This window comes from Pangasianodon hypophthalmus, chromosome 13 (assembly GCF_027358585.1).
Source record: "Pangasianodon hypophthalmus isolate fPanHyp1 chromosome 13, fPanHyp1.pri, whole genome shotgun sequence".
NCBI lineage: Eukaryota > Metazoa > Chordata > Actinopteri > Siluriformes > Pangasiidae > Pangasianodon > Pangasianodon hypophthalmus.
Genome location: NC_069722.1, coordinates 3182695 through 3206483, shown reverse-complemented (window position 1 = coordinate 3206483; position 23789 = coordinate 3182695). Strand labels below are relative to the sequence as shown.

Sequence of the window (23789 nt, the reverse complement as noted above, 5' to 3'; positions counted from 1 at the left end):
CTAAAATAAAGTGGCAGCAAAATAAATAAATAAATAAATAAATGCTGATACACCAAAATAAATGACGGAAAACTGAAACCCGAAATGTAAAGTAAAAAAATCAGTAAAATTTCACATCAACACTGCAAAAGTAAGTAAGTAAAATATCTTAAATATAGCCAAATTCAACTAATACTTCTCATTATTAGAATGTTTTTAAACAAATATATGACCATTAAATCTATTCCTTCACACTTCAACTCATTTCAAGCTTGAACTCTTCTTCTTATTTTTTTTTTTAGCAGATATCTGCTAGCAGAAAAACAGAACATTAATAACTGTAAGCTTGAAATTAGTAAATATGTCTAGGCTTAATGGTCTTATATTTGTTATATAATAATCTCATAATGACAAATTTCTTTATTTGAGATGACTTCACTTGCTAAGAGAGAATTTTTGAAGTGACAGGGAGGTGGTTTATACAGACCCTTCTTTTTTTTTTTTTCTTCAGAAAACTGTAAAACTAAAATACAAAGTGTATGAGTGTATATAACCAACACCGTGCACTAATGGGCTTAGCAGTTTAAATGGATTGAGAGTTTAAATCAGTTAGACTGTGGTATGGTGTGAAAAAAAAGGTGAATTGACATTAGACTTGATTGTTTAAAAAATAAGTACGTTACTACATTTTAGTTATTGCGGTTTTAGCTATTTGAATTTGTTCAGTGTATCTGAGCTAATAACATGTAGTTAGAGCTCACCTTTTATCTCCTAACCAATCAGGTCGCAGCTTAGGGGAGAAAACCTAGCATGGAGGCTCCTGAGTGGCGCAACAGAAAAGCGTTCGCACTATGAGGCATCGGCAGAGCAAAACTGGCTGTGCTTTCTGTGTCTCTCTCCCCTGTCAATCACAGCGACGCTAGCCAATCAGGGAGGGGGGAGGGTGTCTGTGAGCTCAAGTATGAGGAAGAGGGCAGATAGCGCTTTCCTCTGAGTGTGTTACGCTGCACTGTGACGCAACACGTGTTAAGACTTCAGGCTTCCCTGGTTGGTAGCTGCTGGATGATGAGGGAGAGCTGGCTGGGAGAAAATGGGGGAAAAGCAATATGGACACCAACACAGAGTGCTGGCTGAAAAAGGTTGTATATATGGAGTTTATTGAGATACTTCAGTGTGGATTTTATGACTTCAGTGTAACTAGAGATGTTAACTGTTAGTTTTGCGATGTTTAATGGTTTCTGATGTCATCAACGAGTCCCACTTTAACTCTGGTGTAAATCTAAATTTACGACTCTTCATTTTCTGTCACCAAAAAGCCAAATCCCAGGCAAGCTGCCTCCTCTTTGTCATGGTCAGACTAGATCTTTTTAAAAATTATTATTATTAATAATAATAAAACTGGGTAGCCTGCAGGAGCTAGGACTCTAAGGTAGCATCGTTATGGTTACAGTGTGTATGCTGTGTGAGCGATTTTTCTATATTTAAAAAAAGTCCAGCGTGAAAGCAGCATTGGACTGCAGTGTATAAATAAAATAAGAGTTTTTCAGTAAGTTCGTGTGGCTAAAGCAAAGCTCCATGGTGGACTTTCCTCAGGTGGCGTCTGAGATTCTCTGTGCGGTTGAACCTCCTCCCGCAGAGCGTGCAGTTGTACGGCTTCTCCCCCGTGTGGATGCGCTCGTGCTTCTTCAGATCGGCTAAACGGCTGAACCTGAACTTGCAGCGCTCGCAGGCGAACGGTCTTTCGCCCGAGTGGCAGACGAAGTGCGCGCCCAGGCTGGAGGCCGTCGCAAACGACTTGCCGCACACGTGACAGGTGTGCGAGTTCTCTCTCCGCACGGTGACGCCGAACGGACCGGCGGCGTCCACCGTGTTCTCTGTTCGGACGTGTGCGCGCGGTGGAGTGGACGAGTCCCGGGAGATGTGGCTGAGATTAACGTGGACCGGATGATAGGGCAGGTGGAGGTGGGTGTCTGTGATCGTGTTTTCAGTCTGTTCTGATAGGGAACATTCTGGAAACTCTGACTTTGATTCTGTTTTGATAGAATTTAAGATTCCCGGCATGCCAGTGACATCAGGTGAAGCTGATTGGCTCCTCAAGCTTGAGAAGCTCCTCCTCCTTTTATGAGAAAAGTCATACGGTGACGAAATTGCATCGTTTGGTTCTCGTGTTTCTGCTCTCAGGTGTAGTACGCTCGGTTTCTCCTCCTCGAAGCACAGCTCATGTGAATCCGTTTCCTCGTTCTCTTCTGTCTCTAGCGGCTCTCGTTCCATACGACAGTCCAGCACTTGCGCATGGTGAGACTCGTAGAGCGGCTCTTCTGCGGCTACGGAGGACGAGACCTGCTGCACTGCGTCTGAAACCATAAAGAGACGTTTAATGTGGAACGTCCATGAGACAAGTTAGTTCCTGTTCTCATTTACATTACAGCAGCTATAAACAGTCGTTCCCTCACCAGCCTCTCTTTTTATCTCTCTCTCTCTCTCTCTCAAAGTTAAGTAGAAAAAAAGTGTCATGTTACAGAGAAAACGCGAAGCGTAAACTCCTCTGTCCTGAAGATGTCAGAAAACTTAAATTTACAGCTTTACCTCTGACAAAGTGCTGACACTGGAGACTCCTTCCATAAAGATTAAATAAACATCTAAGCCTTGTCTAAGTAAGCAGACGTTGTGTTTATCCTGTAACAAATTATCAGCATTTGCTTAATTATTGATATAATCCACAAGAGTTTAAGGCAAACCTGATATCTGCAGCCTCTTCTGGAGCTCCTCGAGCGTGCGCTGCAGTTTCTGGTTCTCCTGCCGAATCCTGGCCGACTCGTCGCGGTATTCAGACACGGCCTGACCCATCAGACGCAGGACCTCGTGCACGGCCGTCGCCAAAAGCTCGGCCACGTTGGTGACCAGGAGGTCCATCTGAGTCATCTTCTGTTCTGGGTTCGCTCTGAGCCAACGATCTGCTGGCGGGGAGAAAGAAATAATTCAGTTTAATCAAAGGCTCTGTGATGAAATTCAGTCCTCGGTGACTCAGAGCCAGTTAAAGGGAAAACAATATGTATTAAAATGTATGTATTAAAACAATATGTATTAAAAAGCATCAGCACTTGATATATTAAATTAATAATAATAAAACCACTAAAGCATTTTGAAAAGTCAGATTTGAATTCTCTGGAAAAAAAAAAAGGAAACATCCCAAACCTCTCAGTGTGTTCACACACAAGTCTGCGTTTAGGTCGCCTCGGTGTTAAACTGTTTTACACACATGTGGTGTGATGCAGCGATTATTTAATGCAGGGGAATGACTAGATTTTCTGGGAAACGGATCAAGTTCTTCTGTCCTAAATAAACCACTGAATGTTGAAATTTTGTCTTAGCGAACATCTAGATCCTGAATTGCTTAAAGGAAAAATCCATGCTGAATGACCTGCATGTTAATCTTTAAAATTAGCATGAATTAATTTAGAAGAAATACGTTTAAACCTCTTTAATCGGCATGTTGGTCTACAGGTTTCCTACATTACCCATAATGCCGTGCTGATAGTGGTGCTGTGGGATTTAGTCCTCGCTTCGGCTCTTCCTAAAGAGAGTGATGCAGCAGTGCTTTAGTGCTTCAGTCTCTCTCACCTTTTCATCTTTACACTCTGCTCAAACAGATCGGCTTCCAAATCGTCAACTGTCATGCTAATCCCGCTCATCACGCTAACTCGAAACGCTCTAACTACCTGAGCCGAGTCTCTGCCGTAACCACCACTGTGTCAAATAGCTGCAATGCATTCTGGGACCTTGTATCTCCACTACTTCTAGGCTGTAGCGGACAGTGAATCCTCACTGTTATCACTTATGTTTGAGAATGCTGAATTTTTTTCTCCTATTAAACACCATTAGCCCTATTTGGACGTGATTAAATTTACATGAGGTCGTGAGGTCATTTCCTATTTTCCAGAAGCTCCTCTGTGATTTTATTTCCATCCAGATCGGCCATGTCAGTGTTTTTCCTCCATCCTCCTCTGAGAAAATACAGTTTTTCACCAAACTCAGCTGTCGTCTGATAATTTTAGTCCTGATACACGCGTCTAGGATTATCTACGCAGATGTCGCCTCACGTTGGGGAAAAAAAAAGTTTGACTGCTGCTTCTTGTGGTATTTAGTCTCGTAGCGCGTGTATCAGTGCCTTTAATTAAACACTTCCTGAATCACAAACTGAAAAGTGGATGCTTTAGAACAGGTACTCGACCATACACCTGGTCTGGCAGGTAAAACCTCGACTACACACGCTGCCTGGGAAAGTCTTTACAGGAAGAGAAAGAAAATAAAATCGAGGAAAGAAAAGAAAAGCAAGATCCTGCAGGCTGATTAAAGGAGCTACAGAAATACAGCATTACTTTACATTCACATACACCTACAATATCACTGACTTTTATTTTTCTAGAAATAATAACTTGTATCAGTGCCAGGTCCTTTTATATCTAATGCTAAATGTTGATAAATTAAAACAGTAAATGCTTTAATTGTTTATATTCAAACATTCGGGTTCGTAGAAAATACTACAATTATTACTGAGGAGACGTGTTAAAAATAAATAAATATTTACTCCAGGACATCCTGCTGATAAACTAATCCTGTCCAAATAGGGCAATAACAAGCTCCCCCCAGTGACGTCAGTGCGGGACACAACGGCTAACTTCACATGGGAATATAATGTGAAAATGCAGCACATTAGCACCAGAATCACTGAACACATGAGAAATATTTTAATGTAAACATGTTTAATGTTTAATTTAAGGAAAGAAAAGAGAAGAAAAGAGAAGAAAAGGAGGTTATGGTCAGAGAAGTTCACCTGCAGTCTTATGTAACTCATGACACATACTCAGCAAAACTGAATGAAATCATTATCAGGGGTATTTATATATATGTGTGTAACACAAATGAACACTATATGTGCTGATTTCTAACTGTAAAATGAATTGTTTATTCAACAGTGCAGATTTAGCGCAGTGCTAACGAGGCTACACGGATTCCTTCATCTTTCTGTCAAGCATGTACCGCTAGCTAGCAACAGAGGCTAATAAATACAGCCGCTGATTTTCCTCCACATTACTGTCACCCACGAAGCTCAAAATACGTCATTTAATGTGTCCTGTTACCGAAATGAACGCTTTCAATGTTTAAAAAAGAAATTAAAAAAAGAAATAACTGCGTTTGCAATGCTATGTCATTTTTGTTGTCATAGCGACAGCTCTTACCTTTAAATGTCGGCCTGTGGACGCATTTAGTGATGTAACACTTCCTCTACCTGAGGAACAGCGACTGACAGACCGCTCAGCCTATGAAACTGCGTCCCGCCCCCAAGAGCACAGCCAATCAGAGGCGTGCGTGTCTTCCGCCTCTAAACAGTACAGCAGCACAGTACAGCTGATTGCGTCATCAGGAAGCTGCTGGGCTGCGTTTACTTTAAACATGATTCTTCTGTAAAATAATAAAAACAACTGTAAAATATCAATCTTTCCCATCTTAAACATTTCTATATTAGTTAAAAGTTAATGAGTGCCTGTGCTGTAAACTCACTAGTTAACTGTATTAGCTAACTTGCTAACATTCGGTTGCCTAGGAAACCAGACATCGTATGACGTGCATTACTCACTTACCTTTTTAAAGTATAATAAATTATCACCAACATTAAAGTGAGCGACTCAGCGTTAAACATTAAACATCTGTTTGTGAAAGATTATAATGTGCTGTCGTATCAGTTTCCAAAACAAAATGAGTTTAGTGCATTAAAATGTGTAGTTTAGGAGACAAAACAGTAATGTACAGTGTTTACAGTAGCACCTGCTGATGCTGCTTGGTTTCTTCAATCCCACTGAAATATCCCAGTTTTTTTCTGATAATACAGTACTGTGCAAAGGTCTCAGGCATCCTATTTTTTTTTAGTACAAACTTTGTTACAGATTTTTATTTTCTGACTTCTACATTATTGATTCAGTACAAAAACATTTTAGATTCCAAACATTAGTTTTCCAGCAAAAAAATGAAATGTTACAGAAAAATGTTTGTATGTCAGTAAAGAAAGCAGCAGATTCCATAAGAGACACTTTTCAGATAAAAACAGAATGAAGGCTGCTGGGTTTCGCTGCAGAAATAAGAAGCGAGTCGACAGTCAAAGTCTCCAGAAGAACTGTGGCTGCTTCTGCAAGATGCTCAGTAACACTTCCAGCTCATTTCCTTATAAAACTGCACACACTGCACCTCAGATACTGGTTTTTTTTTGTTTTGTTTTTTTTAAAGTGAAGGATCTTCACAACAAATATTGACTTTGTTTCATTTACTACTGTTTACTGCTTTTTATAGTATTTTTTTAAAATGTAGAAACATTTAATTTCATTATTTTTGAAGGCATCTTTGCTCTACAGCATTTCTTCGCATGTGCCTAAGACAGTATTGTAAATCCCCAAAATATCCCACTATCAGATACCTTGTTAAGGTTCACAACTGATCCAAAAAGGAATTAAAAAAAAAAAAATCTTTACTGAAGACTTGTGATTAAAGCTAATGTAATTTAAGGCATCCTGAGTAATACACATTTTCTTTTTTCTTTAAGATAAGTGGAACCCAAAAATATTAGTCCCTCTCTTTCTTCCACGAAAGTTACTGGGATAACAGAAATGCTAAAGTACTTCTACTGTACATTATATATTTTATATAGTACATGAAAATCTGTTATATTAACACTAAAAATATAGATTCTCGAAATACTAAAACAAAATACCTTTACTTCATTGTAGCAGCGTATGTCAGGAGATGCAGTCAGGTCAATAAGTATTTGGACAGTGACACAGTTTTGGTACTTTTGCTCTGTACACCACCACAACAGATGTGAAATGAAGCAATCAAAGTGTGATTGAAGTGTAGACTTTCAGATTTAATTCAAGGGGGTTTAACAAAAATATTGCATTAACTATTTAGGAATTACAGCCATGTTTTCTTACAGAGTCCCTCCATTTTCACAGGCTCAAAAGTAATTGGACAATTGACTGATAAGCAGTCTGTGGCCTGTTTCCTCATTATTTCATGACAAATTAAGGAGATAAAAGGTCTGGAGTTGATTCCAATCATTGAATGTGCATTTGGTAGCTGTTCATGGGAATTCTCACTATGCAGTCCAAAGAGGTATCGATACAAGTGAAGGAGGCTAAAAAAACAAAAACCCATAGAGACAGCAGAAACTTTAGGAGTGGCCAAATCAACAATTTGGTACATTCTTAAAAAGAAAGAATGCACTGGCAAGCTCAGCAACACCAAAAAGCCTGGAAGACCACAGAAGACAACTAAAGTGGATGATTGCAGAATTCTTTTCAAGGTGAAGAAAAACCCCTTCACAACATCTAACCAAGTCAAGAACACTCTGGAGGTGGTAGGTGTACCATAGTCAAAGTCTACAATCAAGAACTGGGTCACTGGTGTTTATTGATGATGTGGCTGCTGACAGAAGTAGCAGGATGAATTCTGAAGTGGACAGCTGTACTTTATGCTCAGTACTGATAGGACCATGCTTCACAATACAGATGGATAATGACCCAAAATATACCACAAAACCAACCCAAGAGCTTCTTAAGGAAAAGAAAGGGAAATTCTTAAATGTCTGATGACTTCAACCCAATTGAGCTGCTTTTCACTTACTGAAGAGAAAACTGAAGGCAGAAAGACCCACAAACAAGCAGCAACTGAAGGCAGCTGCAGTAAAGGCCTGGCAAAGCAGCTCAAGGGAGGAAACTCAGCATGTGGTGATGTCCATGGGTTCCAGACCTCAGGCAGTCATTGAGTGCAATGGATTTGCATCCAAGTATTAAAAATAATCCTAATATTTATGATCATGTTATTTTCTCCAATTACTTTTGAGCCTGTGGAGGGACACTCTCAAAAAAAAAAAAAAAAAAAAAGGCTGTAATTCCTAAACAGTTCATGCAATATTTTTGTTAAATCCCTTGAATTAAAGCTGAAAGTCTACACTTCAATCAGATTTCTTCATTTCAAATCCATTGTGGTGGTGTTCAGAGGCAAAATTACTAAAATTATCACTGTCCAAATACTTATGGACCTGACTGTACGTAGAGATTAAAGTCTGTTAAAATAACAGTACGAACAATATGCACAGTATTTTTCTATCAGCATGTAATAACACTCTTTAGAATTATTAATGTTTATACGTATACAGTATTTTTTTTTTTAAAGAAACAGATTAATATTGGCACCCAGCTTCCCAGGTATCAAGTACACCTACCTTGCAAGTCACTTTTTAGGTGTACAGTTTGTGCCGATCACCGAATTTTAGAATCCCAAACAAGAATAAGCTCTGATTGGACAGATCCAAGCTGAAACGTAAACCTCAAAAATGCAATGTGGCTCATCCTGAATTACACCACAATGTCAGAAGTTATTATTTAATTTTCTATAACAGCAGCTGTGACAGTAGTGCAGCTGCAAATCACAGGTTTATATTAATGTGCTTGATCTAAAACCTTATCGTTTCTATGGTAACATCATTCACAGGGACTTGAATGAGTACAGCACACGGATGTAACTGAAGTGATCACCCAGATGGACGGCACAAGCTTTTAATCTGTTCAGTTTATTTGGAAGGACATGGGGAAAAAAAATACTGCATGCTGACATCAGGACCATGCAGGAGTGCTTATAGTGCATCATGAAGGTTGAGAGGAAGTGAGGGATTTTATTCTCTTCACACACACACACACACACACACACACACACACACACGACCCAGGACATAAACGGCTCAGGAGATCAGTGTCTAAAGCTGCCACTTAACTCATTAGCTTAAAAAATAGGTGCATTTTTTGTCCTTAAAAGTCAGAATTATAATATTTGGGTCAATAATAATAAAATAAATTAATTATAAATATGGGTTATTTGGTACAACTCCTGTACAACTAGCTAAATTCAGAATTTGAGCAAGATAAATTTATTAAATAGAATTATTTTAGATGACCATGGTATCATAGTATGATACTGATAGATTGTTAGAATATAAATAGCTATAATTTATCAAAAGGTCCAGATATTGTGTAGCTTAGTTGATGTAACCATCATTAACACTGACTCAGTACCTTTTAGTGACCTTTTAGTGACCAAAAACAAAACCAAGGTACCGAACAGGGGCTCAAAGATCACTTTCTCACACACACTCACACCCTAATACAGTGAATAAAAGCTAAATTATAGAGACAGCTGGAGCAGAAATAAAATGTACACCTGGTTCCTCTTACACCAGATGTAGTCAATCAGCCAAAATGTGTTCTGTGACCAAAGAAAAGGTCACTGATGAACACTTAATAATTAATCATTCATGCTAATAAGCCTTTAAGCTTCACTCCTTGTAGCTGATCATGATCAACAGCTTCTCAGGTAAGAGGAACACTGTGGATATTTTATTTTTGGCTCAACTTCTCTTTTAAGTAACAGGATTGGACAGCGAGTGGCAGCTGTAGTCCCACATTTTCTACCATGTTTCACATTTACGGTGTTTAGCTGCTATTTCAATCATAAAGTTAGGATAAAGGTAGCACTGCTACTGTTAAAGCATTAGCTATGCATGGACATGTTTGTAATTCCTGCTGCACTGCACACTTCAGAGTTTTCCTGCACTAACACTCTTATGAAAGGTGTTTAAATAAGCTGATGAGGTGAATCAGGTGTGTTTGCAGAGGGGGAATATCTCAGCCACTTCAGGACACGCTCATCTACATATTAGCGTTAACACATCAGCATTTGGCACGCTTGGAATGTCTCAAATGTTGTACAGTACTGCACAGTTTTGTGCATCTTTGCCCATTTTATCCTCGTAAGGGGCGTGTTAGAGCACGAAGGGCCACTAACCTGCACAGCAGAAGCAGGACTGAGAACAACGACAACAGCAGTAACAGGAAGAGGTTCCTATGCTAGAAACATTTCTATCAGCACCTATAGAGCAAGAATTCAGTCTGTACGTCTAGATCAGTGTTTCCCAAAACTGCTCCTGTGTTTCTAAACCATACAGTGGATGAGCGGTTTCAGTAATGATAATGTTCTGCAAGGGGTTTTAATAATGACTTCATGTTTTGGGAGGGGATTAGTTGATAATGAATTGAAAGTGATTTCAGTAGTGATGTAATATACTGAAAGGAGTTTCAGTACTGACATAATATACTGAAAGGGATTTCAGTACTGACCTAATGTACTGGGAGGGGTTTCAGTACAGACATAACGTACTGAAAGTGATTTCAGTACTGACATAATATACTGAAAGGGATTTCAGTACTGACCTAATGTACTGGGAGGGGTTTCAGTACAGACATAACGTACTGAAAGTGATTTCAGTAGTGATGTAATATACTGAAAGGGATTTCAGTACTGACAATGTATTGAAAGCAGTTTCAGTACTGACAATGGTCTGAAAGGGGTTTCAATAGTGATGTAATATACTGAAAATGATTTCAGTACTGATGTAATATACTGAAAGGGGTTTCAGTATTGAAAAAAGTTTCAGTACTGACATAATATACTGAAAGGGGTTTCAGTACTGACCTAATGTACTGGGAGGGGTTTCAGTACAGACATAACATACTGAAAGTGATTTCAGTAGTGATGTAATATACTGAAAGCGGTTTCAGTACTGACAATGGTCTGAAAGGGGTTTCAGTACTGATGTAATATACTGAAAGGGGTTTCAGTATTGAAAAATTTTCAGTACTGACATAATATACTGAAAGGGGTTTCAGTACTGACGTAACATTGGGAGGGGTTTTGTTAATGACAATGTACTGTGTAAACAGGATGTACTACGTGCAGTGCAGGGCCTCAGATTCTAATACGATAGTTCTTTAAAAATGAAATTTACGCATTGGTCCCCCTTTATGCCAAATATACTTTGCTTTTTTTAAGCTTTGCACTGGAGCTACGATGTTAATGTAGCTGACAATAATGGGAGCTTATAGCTACCACTTTACGATTGTTCACACTGCATGTCTAAATCCATCACACACATTGCGTGGTTCAGTGCATCGTGTTTACGGAAAATGGAAAATTGTTTAAATTTCAGGTTTCACATACAGAATGTGTGACTAAAGGAGCAGGATTTGGGGAAAACACGGTTAGCTTAGAAAGTATGCTGACTTCAGCAGTGACATTAACTTTAGTTTCATACGCAGGTAACGGATGTAACAGTAACTACAGAGTGGGAGAATCCAGTGAGAATCCAGTGATCAGTGTTTCTCAAACCTGTTCCTGTAAAGCGCACAGTTTAGTGTGACTTCCTGCTGTAACTCACTCGTGAATGATGTGTTCGAGTTACTCAGGAAACACATGAATTTGTGCTTTTCAGCAGGAAGGCAGGATCTGGAAGACACTCATCTACTGCTTTTTTTACGTAACACGTTTGAAGCTAAGCATGCACTAGTTCCTTACGCAGACTCTAACAGTGACTACAGTGCGAGTAAAGGGGTGCTGGAGAGGCGCTGATGCCCATTAGGTCCCTTTAGGTGGACTCCATTTCAGTGCTGCGGGGTCAATCGTCTTGCCGCTGCCTCGCTTCATCTCTTTGGACTGCCATTCGTCGATCAGGTCCTAGAGATTAGCATAAGTATGTTAGAGTTAACGTATCCATGTACGGCACTGTAAGAAATAAAAAAAAAAAAAAAAAAAGATGAGTATGATTAGGGTTACCTGTCTCTTTAAGACCAGGTGCTTTCCTTTCCAGTACTTGAGCATCTGAAGCGACTGCAGCGTGCTGACGATGTCGACGGGATTCACAGCTGTTTCCTGGCTGATCTCTGCTCAGAAGCGGAAAGAAAGAAGCACTTGAGTGCTAGCTTGATGATTAAAGGTACAATCAGTCAACTGAGCAGAAGTTAGCTGAAGCTAGATGTTCTGAAACTGAAAATACAAAGAAATACAGCTCCATTCTTTAGTGTTCCCTTTAAAGCCAAACCTTCAAAACACATGCACGCAAACGCATACATGCTAAAATGCTTGAATGCTAGCGCAAGAGGCGGGGCTTTCTGAACTAACAAGAAATGTGATTGACAGGTGAGTAGAGACGCCTCCTTCATTCTCATTGGATGGATTTTGGTGGTTCATATTATTCATTTTGATGTAAGGAAAACTGACAAATATTGGTAAGTGTTCTGATTTAAAAATAACTGACCACCGTTCTAGCAAGTCCATTTTAAAGCAGCCATGTGTAACTTATTAAAAATTAAAAAAGTAGATTTGAGTCAGTGGAGAAAGAAAAACATTTAATAACACATTTTTCTTGTGCTGATATGAAGCAAAAAGTAAACGCGTGGAAAAGTAAAAATGAATGTGTGTTTCTGCCAGCTACAGTTCTGCTGAGTAAGTGGAAGAGCTCCAATAACACACACACACACACACACACACACACACACACACACACACACACACACACACACACACAGAGCATTATTTATTCCAAATAACCTGCTACCATTTTGCATTGTTTTGCACCTTCTCTTTATCCATCACATCTGATTTGCACATCAGACTTTTGTGTTAGCTATTCAAAATGTGCATTAAAACAGACAGACTGATAGCACACTAATAAAAACAATAGGACTGTGTGTGTGTGTGTGTGTGTGTGTGTGTTTTACCTTTAATGGAGACCTCCTTGCCCTGGTAGTTATGCAGATAGCGCAGCAGCACTTCTTTCCAGTAGCTCCTGTAGCTAATGAGACCTAGATCAGACAGAGGTCGCTCAGGAGAGCCCACTTTCTCCTCTACCTTTGACAGCAAATAACCTAAACACACACACACACACACACACACACACACACACACACACACACACACACACACACACACACACACACACACACACAGAGGATGAGACACTGAGCTCCATTTCTTCATCTCATACTGAGCCACAAAAAATCCTCAAGGCTGAACACTAGCCTACAGATCAGTATGTTTAAAGAACTGTTTTAATATACGCAAGTAATAAAACACACAGTGTCATGCTGTAATAGGAAAATAATCAGCGACAGGGTGGTGTGATGAAGTGGAGTTACTGTTACCACCCTGAAGCTGATTCTTTTCCTACATATTTTCCAATAACAGCACATCCACTAAGTGTTTTATTCCTCTTATACCACAGCAAGTTACCAACTCTAACAAACTTTTATTTATTAATTAAAGAATGACACGTCATACTTTTAATCCATTTATTGTTACGTTTAATGTTTCGAAATGTCCGCAAAACAAGTTAGTTCCTGTTCTCACTTACATTATAGCAGCTATGAACAGTCGTTCCCTCACCAGGCTCATATTTTTCTTTCTCTTTAAGGTGATTTAAAAAAATAAATGAATTTAAAAAAAAGGCACAAACTCCTCTGAGTGTTACAAAGTGCTGACACTGGAGACTCCTTCCATAAATGTTAAATAAACAGAAAACATCACCATATTAACGATTACACTTTTTTTTTTTATCTGTTTATGTGGAGCGTCCCTGTGAACGAGCTGTTCCTATAGAAGCGATAACGTATCAGAACGAGTGCGTTAATATTAACCTGCGGTTTGCAGCTGCACTACTGTCAGAGCTGCTGTTAGAGAAAATGATTCAAAGCCTGAACTGGTGTGTACTCACTGAAGTCGATGAGCATTTTGCCGTAGCCCTGCCTCATGCACTGCGGCATGGTCAGGATGCAGGACACGTTGTAGTTCAGGAACGAGTTCTTCTCCTACGTACAGTAAAAACAGACTTTATCATTTGCGGGGAAAATAAAAATGACAAGCTGTTGGACACTTTATGGTTAATTTGACTGGGTGAAACATTACTTGTGTATAGAACTACAATAATGTCAAACAATTAGTGCGATTAAAAAAACAAACAAACAAGACTGCCTTTAATTATTTCTCAAAAACTCTTAATTTAATATATTTTACTTAGTCTTTATCAGGACACCTCTTTGATCATTTATTGCCTAGCTTTAAATTTCACATCTCTCATACCTTTCTCAATTCTACCATATTTAATCATTTATCTATTTTCCATTTTTCTCATGTTATGTGACAAAGAGTTTAAAATGTTTAACACGTGTAAAACGGTTTTTTTTGGGGGGCATTTCTTCCGCGTGTTGGTTACCTTGGAGAAATACCCGACGAGGTGACACCCCGTGTTGTCTGCCTCGGTCATGACGTAGAAGAGAAACGGCTCCACGTCGTAATACAGAGTTTTATGGTCCAGGAAGAGCTTGGCGAGGAGACACAGGTTCTGGCAGTAAATCTGTTAACACATTAATATAAATGCTCACTCCTGTGTATGATATATCTTGGAATGAGTGTGACAAACATTAATCTTTAATAAAATACAGCCTTCGCTATCACCGGAATGCTAACACACCACAACTGGCGGTGAGAAAAAAGAAATAAAGTCACAGATAAACCTCCATTCTCTTTCGGAAAACAAAGATCATCAAGGTCTCCATGGTTGGATTTATTTATTTACTTTTTTTCCCCAAATTAAATGCAACAAAAAAGTTCAAACACACTGTAAAGTGAGTCATAATTAAAATTTAACAACACAAATGAAATTTTTTATACCTTGTTTTTCTTGCCGTCCACTTCAAAAACCGAGATGGCGCCTTTCCTGTAGATCTCATCTCCGGGTGGATGCTTCCACACGCACTTCGCCTGCAAGAGACAAAGCCGTGTGTGCGTGTGTGTGTTTATTCATAACTTTGTAAAGATTTTGATATACTTATTACATCAGCACATCGAGTACTGATAACTACTGATTATAAATATGTAGGAATATGTAAGGAATAAAACACTGTGCTGTGCTGTTATAGGAAATTAATCAACGTTGAGGTCGTGTTAGGAAGCAGAGTAACTGTAACTGTCCTGAAATTGATTACTTTCCTATAACAGAACATCCCCAGGTGTTTTATTCCTCTTACACCACTGCGATTTTTATTTATTAAAGTACGAGACGTCATATATTTAACTTTATCCATTTATAGTTATGTTTAATGTTGTGGAACGTCCATGAAAGACATTCCTGTTATCACTTACATTACAGCAGCTAGAAACAGATACAGTGTTCTCTTACCAGAGTCTCGAGTTAATACGACAAAAAACCAAACTCTAATAAGATCTCTGACGACACATCCCGTGTGTGACGTCATGCTCATCAGATTACAAGGTGATTACCATGTGTCGTCTGAGGATGGTTTGGCTCTTCATGTATTTGAGGCAGAACTCGCACATGTAGAGGCGGCCGAGGCGAGCGTACTCCTCCGGGTACGGCGAGTGGTACCACGTGTCGAGCTCGTAACAGCCAAACACGATGGTTTTGATCATGTTGCTGCCCTCCGTCACCTGACCCTGGAGACGCAGTTTCTCCTGGAGAGAGACAGACGAAAAGCATGCTCAGATTGTTAAACTCCATAGCACAGGGCGGGGAGAGAGAGAGAGAGAGAGAGAGAGAGAGAGGAAGGAAAAAGTAACGAGTTTGAAAAGAAAAGAAGGAAGAGAGAAAGAAAAGGACAAACAAAGGATGGAGGGAAAAGAGACACTGAGACAGATAGCAAAAAAAAAAAAAAAAAAGATCAGGAAAAAAAGAAAAAAGAAAAATGTAAGAGAGGAAAGAAGAAAAAAATGCAAAAAAAAAAAAAAAAAAAAAGAGTATCAAAAAGAAGAAAGAAAAGAAAAAGAAAGAAAAAAGATATGAGAGCAAGAGAAAGGTGAGTAAAAATGATTTAAAATGCAAAGATAGTGAGTCAATAAAAAAAAGAAAGAAGGAAACACTAATAAAAAGAAGATAGCAAAGAACAGCGAAAATAGAGAAAATAGAGGAAGGAAAGAAGTAAAAAAGGAAGAGAGAGAGGGAAAGTTTGAGAGAGGGAAAGAGGAAGAGGAGGAAAAGGAGGGACTCCTGTAGGTCATGCCGTAACGCCGGGCTGCTGTGAGCCTCACAGGAAAGAAAGGAAGTGAGGAGGACAAAAAACGAGGGATAAAAGGTGATGAGTTTTCTCTCTTACAAGATCCTCCGAGGCACGTGCCTGCGCTTTTCTAAACAGCTCCAGGTCATAATCACTCGTAATGTTCTCCAGCAGCGGCTCACGGTTACAGCTGGGGCTCTGCCTGTCCTCCTGCAGGGGGGGGAGAGGGGGAGAGGGAGAGAGAGAGAGAGAGGGAGAGAGAGAGGGAGAGAGAGAGAGCGCTTTATTCTCAATGTACACAAAATCAAACTGTTCATAAATTCCATCATTTTGGAATTTATGTATATAAATAATTTGTTTATTTATTTAGAGAGAGAGACAGAAAGACAGAGCAAGACAGAGACAGAAGAAAGAGAGAAAGAAAGAAAGAACGGCTTACAAAGAGGAAGAGACAAAGACAGAGAGAGATAGACAGACAGACATAGCGAGGGAGGCAGAAAGAGAGAGAGAGAGAGTGAGAGAGAGACAGAAAGAAAGAAAGGAAGGAAGAGAGAGAGAAATACTTAGAGACAGAGACAGACAGACACACAGAAAGGAAGAGAGAGAGATAGAGAGAGAGAGACAGATAAACAGATAGAGAGAGAGAGAGAGACAGAGAGAGAGAGAGAGAGAGACAGAGAGACACAGAAAGGGAGAGAGAGAGAGACAGACAGACAGAGAGAGAGAGAGACAGACAGACAGAGAGAGAGAAAGTGAGCTCACTGCGTCTTTGTCTTTCTGCTCTTTGATTGCAGCGGAGTTTCTTTTCCTCCTCATCTCCGTCACTTTCTCTTTGTACCGCATCTGAGAAATAAACCATCAGTAAAATCAGGCTTCAGCTCAGATGCTAAACTGGTGGCTATAAGTGTTACGTATCGGCTACATTAACCTCGCAGCTTCAGTGAAGACTAGTGAAGGAAACGTCACACACTGATCACGTCTCACCTGTGTCTCAGCGTGTGCGTTTAACCTTTTCCTTTACCGTTAACGTGAATGAGTGCTGTTAACTGGCTCGTTGCCGTGGTTACCTGATGGCGTGTGGAGTGTCGGTTCTCGTCCTGGCTCTGAGACAGCGTCCTCTCCTCCGCAGGTTTATCACGAGAGCTCGCCTTCACCTGCGACGGAGCAGCACAACTGATTATTACACCACTTCACTTCTTCCACAAGCACACTGAACACCACTGGGCTGAGCGTAAGTATTGGCACCTTGCACTCGTCGGCTGATAGGTTGTGATAAAGCGGACAGCCGGAGATGGAAAAGTGTCTCTCGTGCTTTCCAGTCAAGTGGCCTGAGGAGGGGGGAAAAAAAAAAAAAAAAAAGGGAAAAAAATTTTATGAATCAAAGTTAAAAAAAAAAAGCAACCTTTAGATGAAAATGTGTAATTAAATAACAATCAATAAATTACAAATTTAATCTTTCTGACAGAGTCGAAGAGAGATACTGGGGAAAAAGCAAGATGGGTTAACCTGGTTAATATTGGTTGAGGAGAGAGAGTGAAGGAAGAATGAAAGAAAGAAAGAAAGAAAGAAAGAAAGAGAAATGACACAGAGGAAGTGAGAGTGGGGAAAGCAAGAATTAATGTGTGTTGGGGGGAGAGAGAGAGAGAGAGAGAGAGAGAGAGAGAGAGGGGCGTCAAAGAAGGAAAGAAAGAAAGAAAAAGAAAGAAAGAAGTAATGTTTAGAGTTCTGATTAAATAATCAATAAATTTCAAAATTAGATGAATTTTCAGATTTAGTTTTTTGTAAAAAGTTGCCTAATCCAGGTATCGCACCCTACACAAGTCACCTTCTATAACATTCTATAACAATTTCCTTGTATTAAAACAGAAAAAAATAATTTAAAAAAAAAAGATGCAAGTGAGGTAATAGATCATATAAATATGCTGCAGTTCGCAATTTTTTTTCTCAGCACCGGATTATTTTTGTTTGTAAAAACACATCTAGTGCAAATACTTTTTTCCTAACAGTTAAACAAAATTATTCTTATTTTTACAAAATATTTATACATGATTAAAATACTATCCTTAATAAAAAATATATAATAATATTTTGGCTTTTTAAGAAATAAGCTTTACCATTTTATATATATGGCTTAATATGAAAAAACTTAAAAAGAAGCAAATATTAAACTATTTATATATTGTAGAAATAGAAATATAAATGGAAAATCTGAAAATTTGTATTAAAAAAACTCACAAACTATGAAATAAATAGAAATATTAACCCATGACATTTTTTACAAACAAAAACAAATAAAACAAAAATTTGTAAAATTTTTTAACAGACGAGTGTGTGCAGGTGAGCATGTGGAAGTGAGTGTGTGCAGGTGAGTGTGTGCAGGTGAGCGTGTGAAGATGAGCGTGTGCAGGTGAGCGTGCGAAGGTGAACGTGTGAAGGTGAGCGTGTGCAGGTGAACGTGTGGAAATGAGCGTGTTGGGTACCGAGTGAATTACAGCCCGGCGTCGGACACTTCATGTTGAAATTGTAGCTCTCGTGGAAGCGGCGGCGTTTGGGCCGATGGGCGTAGCCTGACTCTTTGATTGACAGCTCTTTAGCCAGCCTCTCGTCTTGGGAGGCGTTAGGGCTGGAGACGTCGGCCTCGGACTCGGAGGAGCGCGTCAGGCCCGTGGGAGTGCGGGGAGGAGATTCGTCCTGCTTCACATCCGACGCTGAGGAGAGAACACATCACTGTGAGACAGCAGGATATGTACTGTTTAAGTAAATATACTTATTTTTTATTTATTCAAAAAAAGAATTCCAAACATCTGTTTTAATTTTGTTTTTAAGTTTATAAATGTAATTTTTATCATAAACATTAAAAGCATCATGAAAAATGGAAAACAGAAAATGTAATGTTAGTATTAGTGCAGAGAATAAAGTACATTTTAAAAGACAACAGAGTTCAAATCTTTAGGTCTTTTATAATCTTTAGGTCTTTTATATTAGCTTTTCTGAATTTCAGTCATTTTTGGACATAAATTCCACAGACATTTCCAGATGTGCACAGGATCCCTTATATGGGATGTGAACAGGACTGGAAACAGCAGGATTTATGATATGATATAAATATCCACCTATGCTAATAATAAATAAATAATTTTAAAAATCTGTGTTTGCAAGTTGATATCACGCATCTGCTTAGAGATTTTCAAGAGGTGAAATGAAATGTGTTTCAACATTTCATCACGTTTGTGATTATCTCTGCCAGGAAAGTAAAAGTTAAACATTATCTAATACAGATTTTACATTCCTGATTCAAAAACTGGGTGAGAGTGTAACAAACACAAAAAATACATACACACACATCTGATAAATAAATAAATAAATAAAATCCTGAACATTATATTAAGGGAAATTCTGCACTACTTGGAAATAGTGAATCCATGAAGTGAATAATGAATCTACCAACGTTTCCTGTAACGGTGTGAAAAATGTAAACGCTTCCAGCATGTAAGTAACGATTAACACACACCGATCTGCAGGATAAACCCTGTGTCACTCTTGTTCATTAACACGCAAATCAAGTGGCTGTGCTCCGAAATTAAACAAAGAATGGCTTAAAATATTCAATCCAGATTTCTTGAAAAATGTCTTTTTGTATAACTACACTTCCATTAAGTGTTTTGTTCCTCTTACACCACAGTAGTTTACCAACACTTACAAGTTTTTAGTGACTAAAGTATGACAAGTCATACTTTTATCCGTTTATAGTTATAATGCTGTGGAACGCCGGAGAAATAAGTTAGTTCCTGTTAGCGCTTGTTATAGCAGCTATAAACAGTCTTTCCATCACCAGCCTCTCTTTTTCTCTTTCTTGAAGTTAATAAGACAAAACTGAGAAACCACGAAGGATAAAAACTCCTCTGAAGTTACATGAAGTTACATGAAGTTACGGCTTTACCTCTGACACTGGAGACTCCTTCCATAAATGCTAAATAAATGTCTCCTTACAGAAAATCTCACCATATCAACAACTACATGGTTTAAAAAATAAAGTTTGCCATAAATAGGGATTTATTCAGAGCCAAACAACACATTGATCTGCATTAGCATAAGGATTTGTTTTTTTTGTTTTTTTTTTTAAGCAGCTTTGGATATTAATTATATTAAAGTCAGTCTTGGTTAAGAACGTTTAACGAATGCTGCAAATGTATAAATATATAATGCTGTAAATTCTGATAACATAAAAAAGGATTAAAAAAAGAACAAGTAAAGACTAATGGAGCTGAGTAGGAGTGACAGATGGATAGATGGATAAATGGATGATGGATGAATTAGGGATCAGAGCGAAGGATCTCGGCTCTGTGTTTCTCCTCCTACCCCGGTCTGAAACCTCGCCGTGCTGTTCGCTCTCCGGCTGGTTCTGGCGCAGAGGGTATTTTTTGGGCGCGACCGGCTCCTCCTGCCGCTGGCTACGGGTCACACGGCGCACTGAAAAATCCACCACCTCAGCTGAGGCTGGGGGGGAAAAAAAAAAAAAAAAAAAAAAAAGTACACAGAAAGGAAAAAGAGGGAGAGAAAGTACAAGCTGCTGACTTGACAGAAATACTGCAAACCAAAACATCATTACTCACAATCACTGTCCAACACGTTATTTATTCAGCCTATAAACAATAAACTATAATCCAATAATCCACTAACTGAGCTGAGAATGCAAAAACAAATAAAAACGAGAGAGAAACATACACAAATAAAAATGACGAAAAATGCAAGCTGTGTTTAAACACCGTGAGAGAAAAAACATGCCGTTATTTATGATTATTCATATCCATATCTGGATGGCTGATTTTTTTCTTACATTAAACCCAGGATGCAGAAATAAAAATAAATAAAAACAAGAACAAACGAAGACAGGAGCAAGCTGCTGCCCGCTCAGATGTGTGATCAGACTTTTTCTGCTGTCAGATTTCAAATAAATTCAAACTCACTTTAGATTTAAAATCCAGAGCATCCACTATCAACATCAACACATGTAACTAACATCACTTCCCTCAGGATTAATAAAGCTTCCTTCTTTGTTATGCTTCATCCTTCCTTGTTTCCTCTCCGTCCTTCCCTTTCCCCTCTTTCCTTCCTAGTTTCCCTCCTTCTGTCCTAGTTTCTCTCCTTCCTTCCTTCCTTCCTAGTTTCCTTCCTTGTTTCCCCTCCTTCCTTCCTTCCTAGTTTCCCTCCTTCCTTCCTTCCCCTCCTTCCTTCCTAGTTTCCTTCCTTCCTAGTTTCCTTCCTTCCTAGTTTCCTTCCTTCCTAGTTTCCTTGTTTCCCCTCCTTCCTTGTTTCCCCTCCTTCCTTGTTACCCCTCCTTCCTTGTTACCCCTCCTTCCTTGTTTCCCTTGTTTCCTAGTTTCCCCTCCCTCCTTCCTTCCTTGTTTCCCCTCCTTCCTTCCTAGTTTCCCCTCCCTCCTTCCTTCCTTGTTTCCCCTCCTTCCTTCCTTCCTTGTTTCCCCTCCTTCCTTCCTAGTTTCCCCTCCCTCCTTCCTTCCTTGTTTCCCCTCCTTCCTTCCTTCCTTGTTTCCCCTCCTTCCTTCCTTCCTAGCATCCATCCATCACCGTGAGTGGTGTGAATATGGCAGTCACTGGAACAAAATGCTCTAACGGCTCCGAACAAAACACACAGTTGTACATTTTTGATTACCGTCTCTAATATTTGTTGGCTGGACGGAATGGGCGGAGCCTCCTAGGTTAACCTCCTGTGCCCTGTATAACGCAGGTAAAGTACCTTGAGAGCTCTGGCTGAGTCGGAGCGAGGAGCGTGTGAGGCGAGTGGTCTTCACGGCGTGAGTGTCGCTCTCTGAGCTGTCCGTGTGCTCGGCTGAGAAATCCGAATCCTCCGTGCCGTCAGAGCTGCTGCAGGCGGTCCTCTAAAACACACCAAGGAATGACAAAATGATCACTTAAAACACCGTGCTAGTTACATCTTCAGCATGTGTGTATTAAACGCAGCTGCTCTAATATACACACATCTACTTAAAATTTCCAAATAAATGAATATTTTCCAATCAGACCTGAAAATGATTTCAAAATTGTCTACAGCTCAGAGGTACTCGTTACCCTTACTTTTTTTTTTTTTTTTTTTTTTTTTTTTTTTTTTTTTAAACCTTTGTTACCCTTACTCGTTACTAATACTTTTTTTTAAATTGTAATAATTGTAGCATCATTAGAAGATTAATGGCATATTTCTGTACATGACACTTTAATTAATATTTTATTTCTGGCTGCACAAACGGAATCAAACATCTGTTTTCTTCACAAATCTGGATGAAAAACCAGCATCCAAAACATCCTGGTTCCCAAGAAGATTTACATACAGTTCAGTTTGCAAAAGGTTGCAGGTCGACTCCTGCTCCTGATCATGGGCTGATTTAAAAAATAAAAATAAATAAATAAATAAAAAATCCCTGGTTTTATCCTGAGCTTGGGTGATTGTCAGTGCAGAGGTCTGTGCATGTTCTCCCCGAGTGGGTTTCCTCCAGGTTCTTCAGGTTTACATTTCCTCCAGATTCTCCGGTTTCCTCCAGGTTCTTCAGGTTCACATTTCCTCCGAGTTTCTCCAGTTTCCTCCAGGTTCTTCAGGTTCACGTTTCCTCCGAGTTTCTGTGGTTTCCTCCAGGTTCTTCAGGTTCACGTTTCCTCCGAGTTTCTCCGGTTTCCTCCGGCCTCCCAAAAGCATTCTGGTAGGTGGACTGGCTACGATAAACTGCCCATAGATGTGAGCGAGTGTGTGAAGGTTTGTGTGATGGACCTCAGGGTGTATTCCCAGGATAGTGAGCAGAATAAAGTGCTTTCTTAATAAATGAATGAATGAATCTTCTTGCCTGAAAATGTCCAATTAAGAGGCCAAATGATTAGATTATCTTCATTTGTCTCTTTACAGCTTTGTTGTTGTTTATAATGTATGCATAATATCCTAAATTAAGATAAAAAGTCTCTGCTAGATATTTAACTGCTTTAGAAGTTGTACTTTTTTATCCTGTGATGAAGTTTGTACTTTATTTCTTCTCCTCACACCCCACCCAGCATACACCCATCTTTTTAAAGATTACACAACATGGCATAACTATTCGCACCCTATTAAATAAAAGGATTTTATAAGATAGCTTTCTTTATCTTCCTGAACAGCCAGTTGATAGACATCTCACCAGTGCAGCTGTGTTTTCATTCAGCTTCGCTACACTAGCTATAAACGCTGCTCTCTGGCCTGCTCAACTCACCTTTCGTCGAGGCATAACGGTGCAAAAGCTTCTGTTTCCTGCAAAATATTACACTCAAAATCTCGTGTATTCGCCGCCTAATATTTAACACCAACACAGCAATAATATCTGTATTTTATCGTACTCAGAAACGTTATCTGCGTTGCTATGTGTACGCTTTGCTACACGATTTCCGGTTTGAAATTACAACATAAAAGCCGCGCGCTCTCGAGGAACTTCCGGTTCTTTTCAGTGAGTCAGTTCAACCGACTCAGCTCACGAACAAGAGTCGACTTATTCGGCTCCTTGCTAAAGTTGGTCTTTGTCTATCTATTGCTTAAATTATTCTACACAGTCTTACTCTACTCACCGATGAACAATCTCTGCATTCTGCTTGTTATAAACTTTCCAGCAGAAAGGCGTTTTATAAGATAAAGGTGCGAGTCGGCTCCCAATGTTCACCTAAAAAAAAGAGCCAGGTTAAAGAGTCGACTCCTTCGGAAAGGACATTTTCCTTATAGATTTTTCTTGCGGCTGCAGTCCTCTCAGCATTTCCTCTGAGAGTTTCACTTTTGTGCAGCGTATTTTCAAATATGGTCTATGTTTTTACATCGTATTACATTGCCAAACTAGCTAA

The 23789-nt window shown here is 39.3% G+C and overlaps 2 protein-coding genes and 1 long non-coding RNA gene across 4 annotated transcripts; 1 reads left to right on the top strand and 2 right to left on the bottom strand.

Annotated features, from left to right (window-relative positions):
- Positions 1-15: 15 nt before the first annotated feature.
- zgc:113090 (uncharacterized protein LOC553741 homolog) lies at positions 16-2901 on the bottom strand. The gene is made up of 2 exons (XM_053239146.1): positions 2718-2901; positions 16-2333 (listed from the first exon to the last, which is right to left on the bottom strand). Exons 1-2 carry the CDS (start codon positions 2899-2901, stop codon positions 1540-1542), a joined length of 978 nt encoding a protein of 325 aa, XP_053095121.1. The 3' UTR covers positions 16-1539.
- LOC128319796 (uncharacterized) lies at positions 2268-2884 on the top strand. Its single transcript, XR_008303261.1, has 3 exons — positions 2268-2378; positions 2472-2633; positions 2731-2884. It is a non-coding gene; the product is annotated as an uncharacterized LOC128319796 (long non-coding RNA).
- A 3525-nt stretch (positions 2902-6426) lies between the features above and the next one.
- On the bottom strand, positions 6427-23469 carry kat7a (K(lysine) acetyltransferase 7a). Of its 2 annotated transcripts, none has more exons than XM_034309926.2 (15): positions 23174-23469; positions 21682-21823; positions 20286-20423; positions 18407-18634; positions 17172-17254; positions 16994-17080; positions 16689-16769; positions 16047-16136; positions 15196-15387; positions 14587-14676; positions 14129-14269; positions 13631-13724; positions 12639-12785; positions 11695-11801; positions 6427-11595 (listed from the first exon to the last, which is right to left on the bottom strand). In XM_034309926.2, the coding sequence occupies exons 1-15, from the start codon at positions 23186-23188 to the stop codon at positions 11497-11499; spliced, it is 1734 nt and encodes a 577-aa protein (XP_034165817.1). In that variant the 5' UTR covers positions 23189-23469; the 3' UTR covers positions 6427-11496. The 2 variants fall into 2 exon arrangements, with proteins under 2 accessions (XP_034165817.1, XP_034165816.1); XM_034309925.2 differs by having other exon boundaries at positions 6429-11595; positions 16026-16136; positions 23174-23468.
- Between the last annotated feature and the right edge of the window lie 320 nt (positions 23470-23789).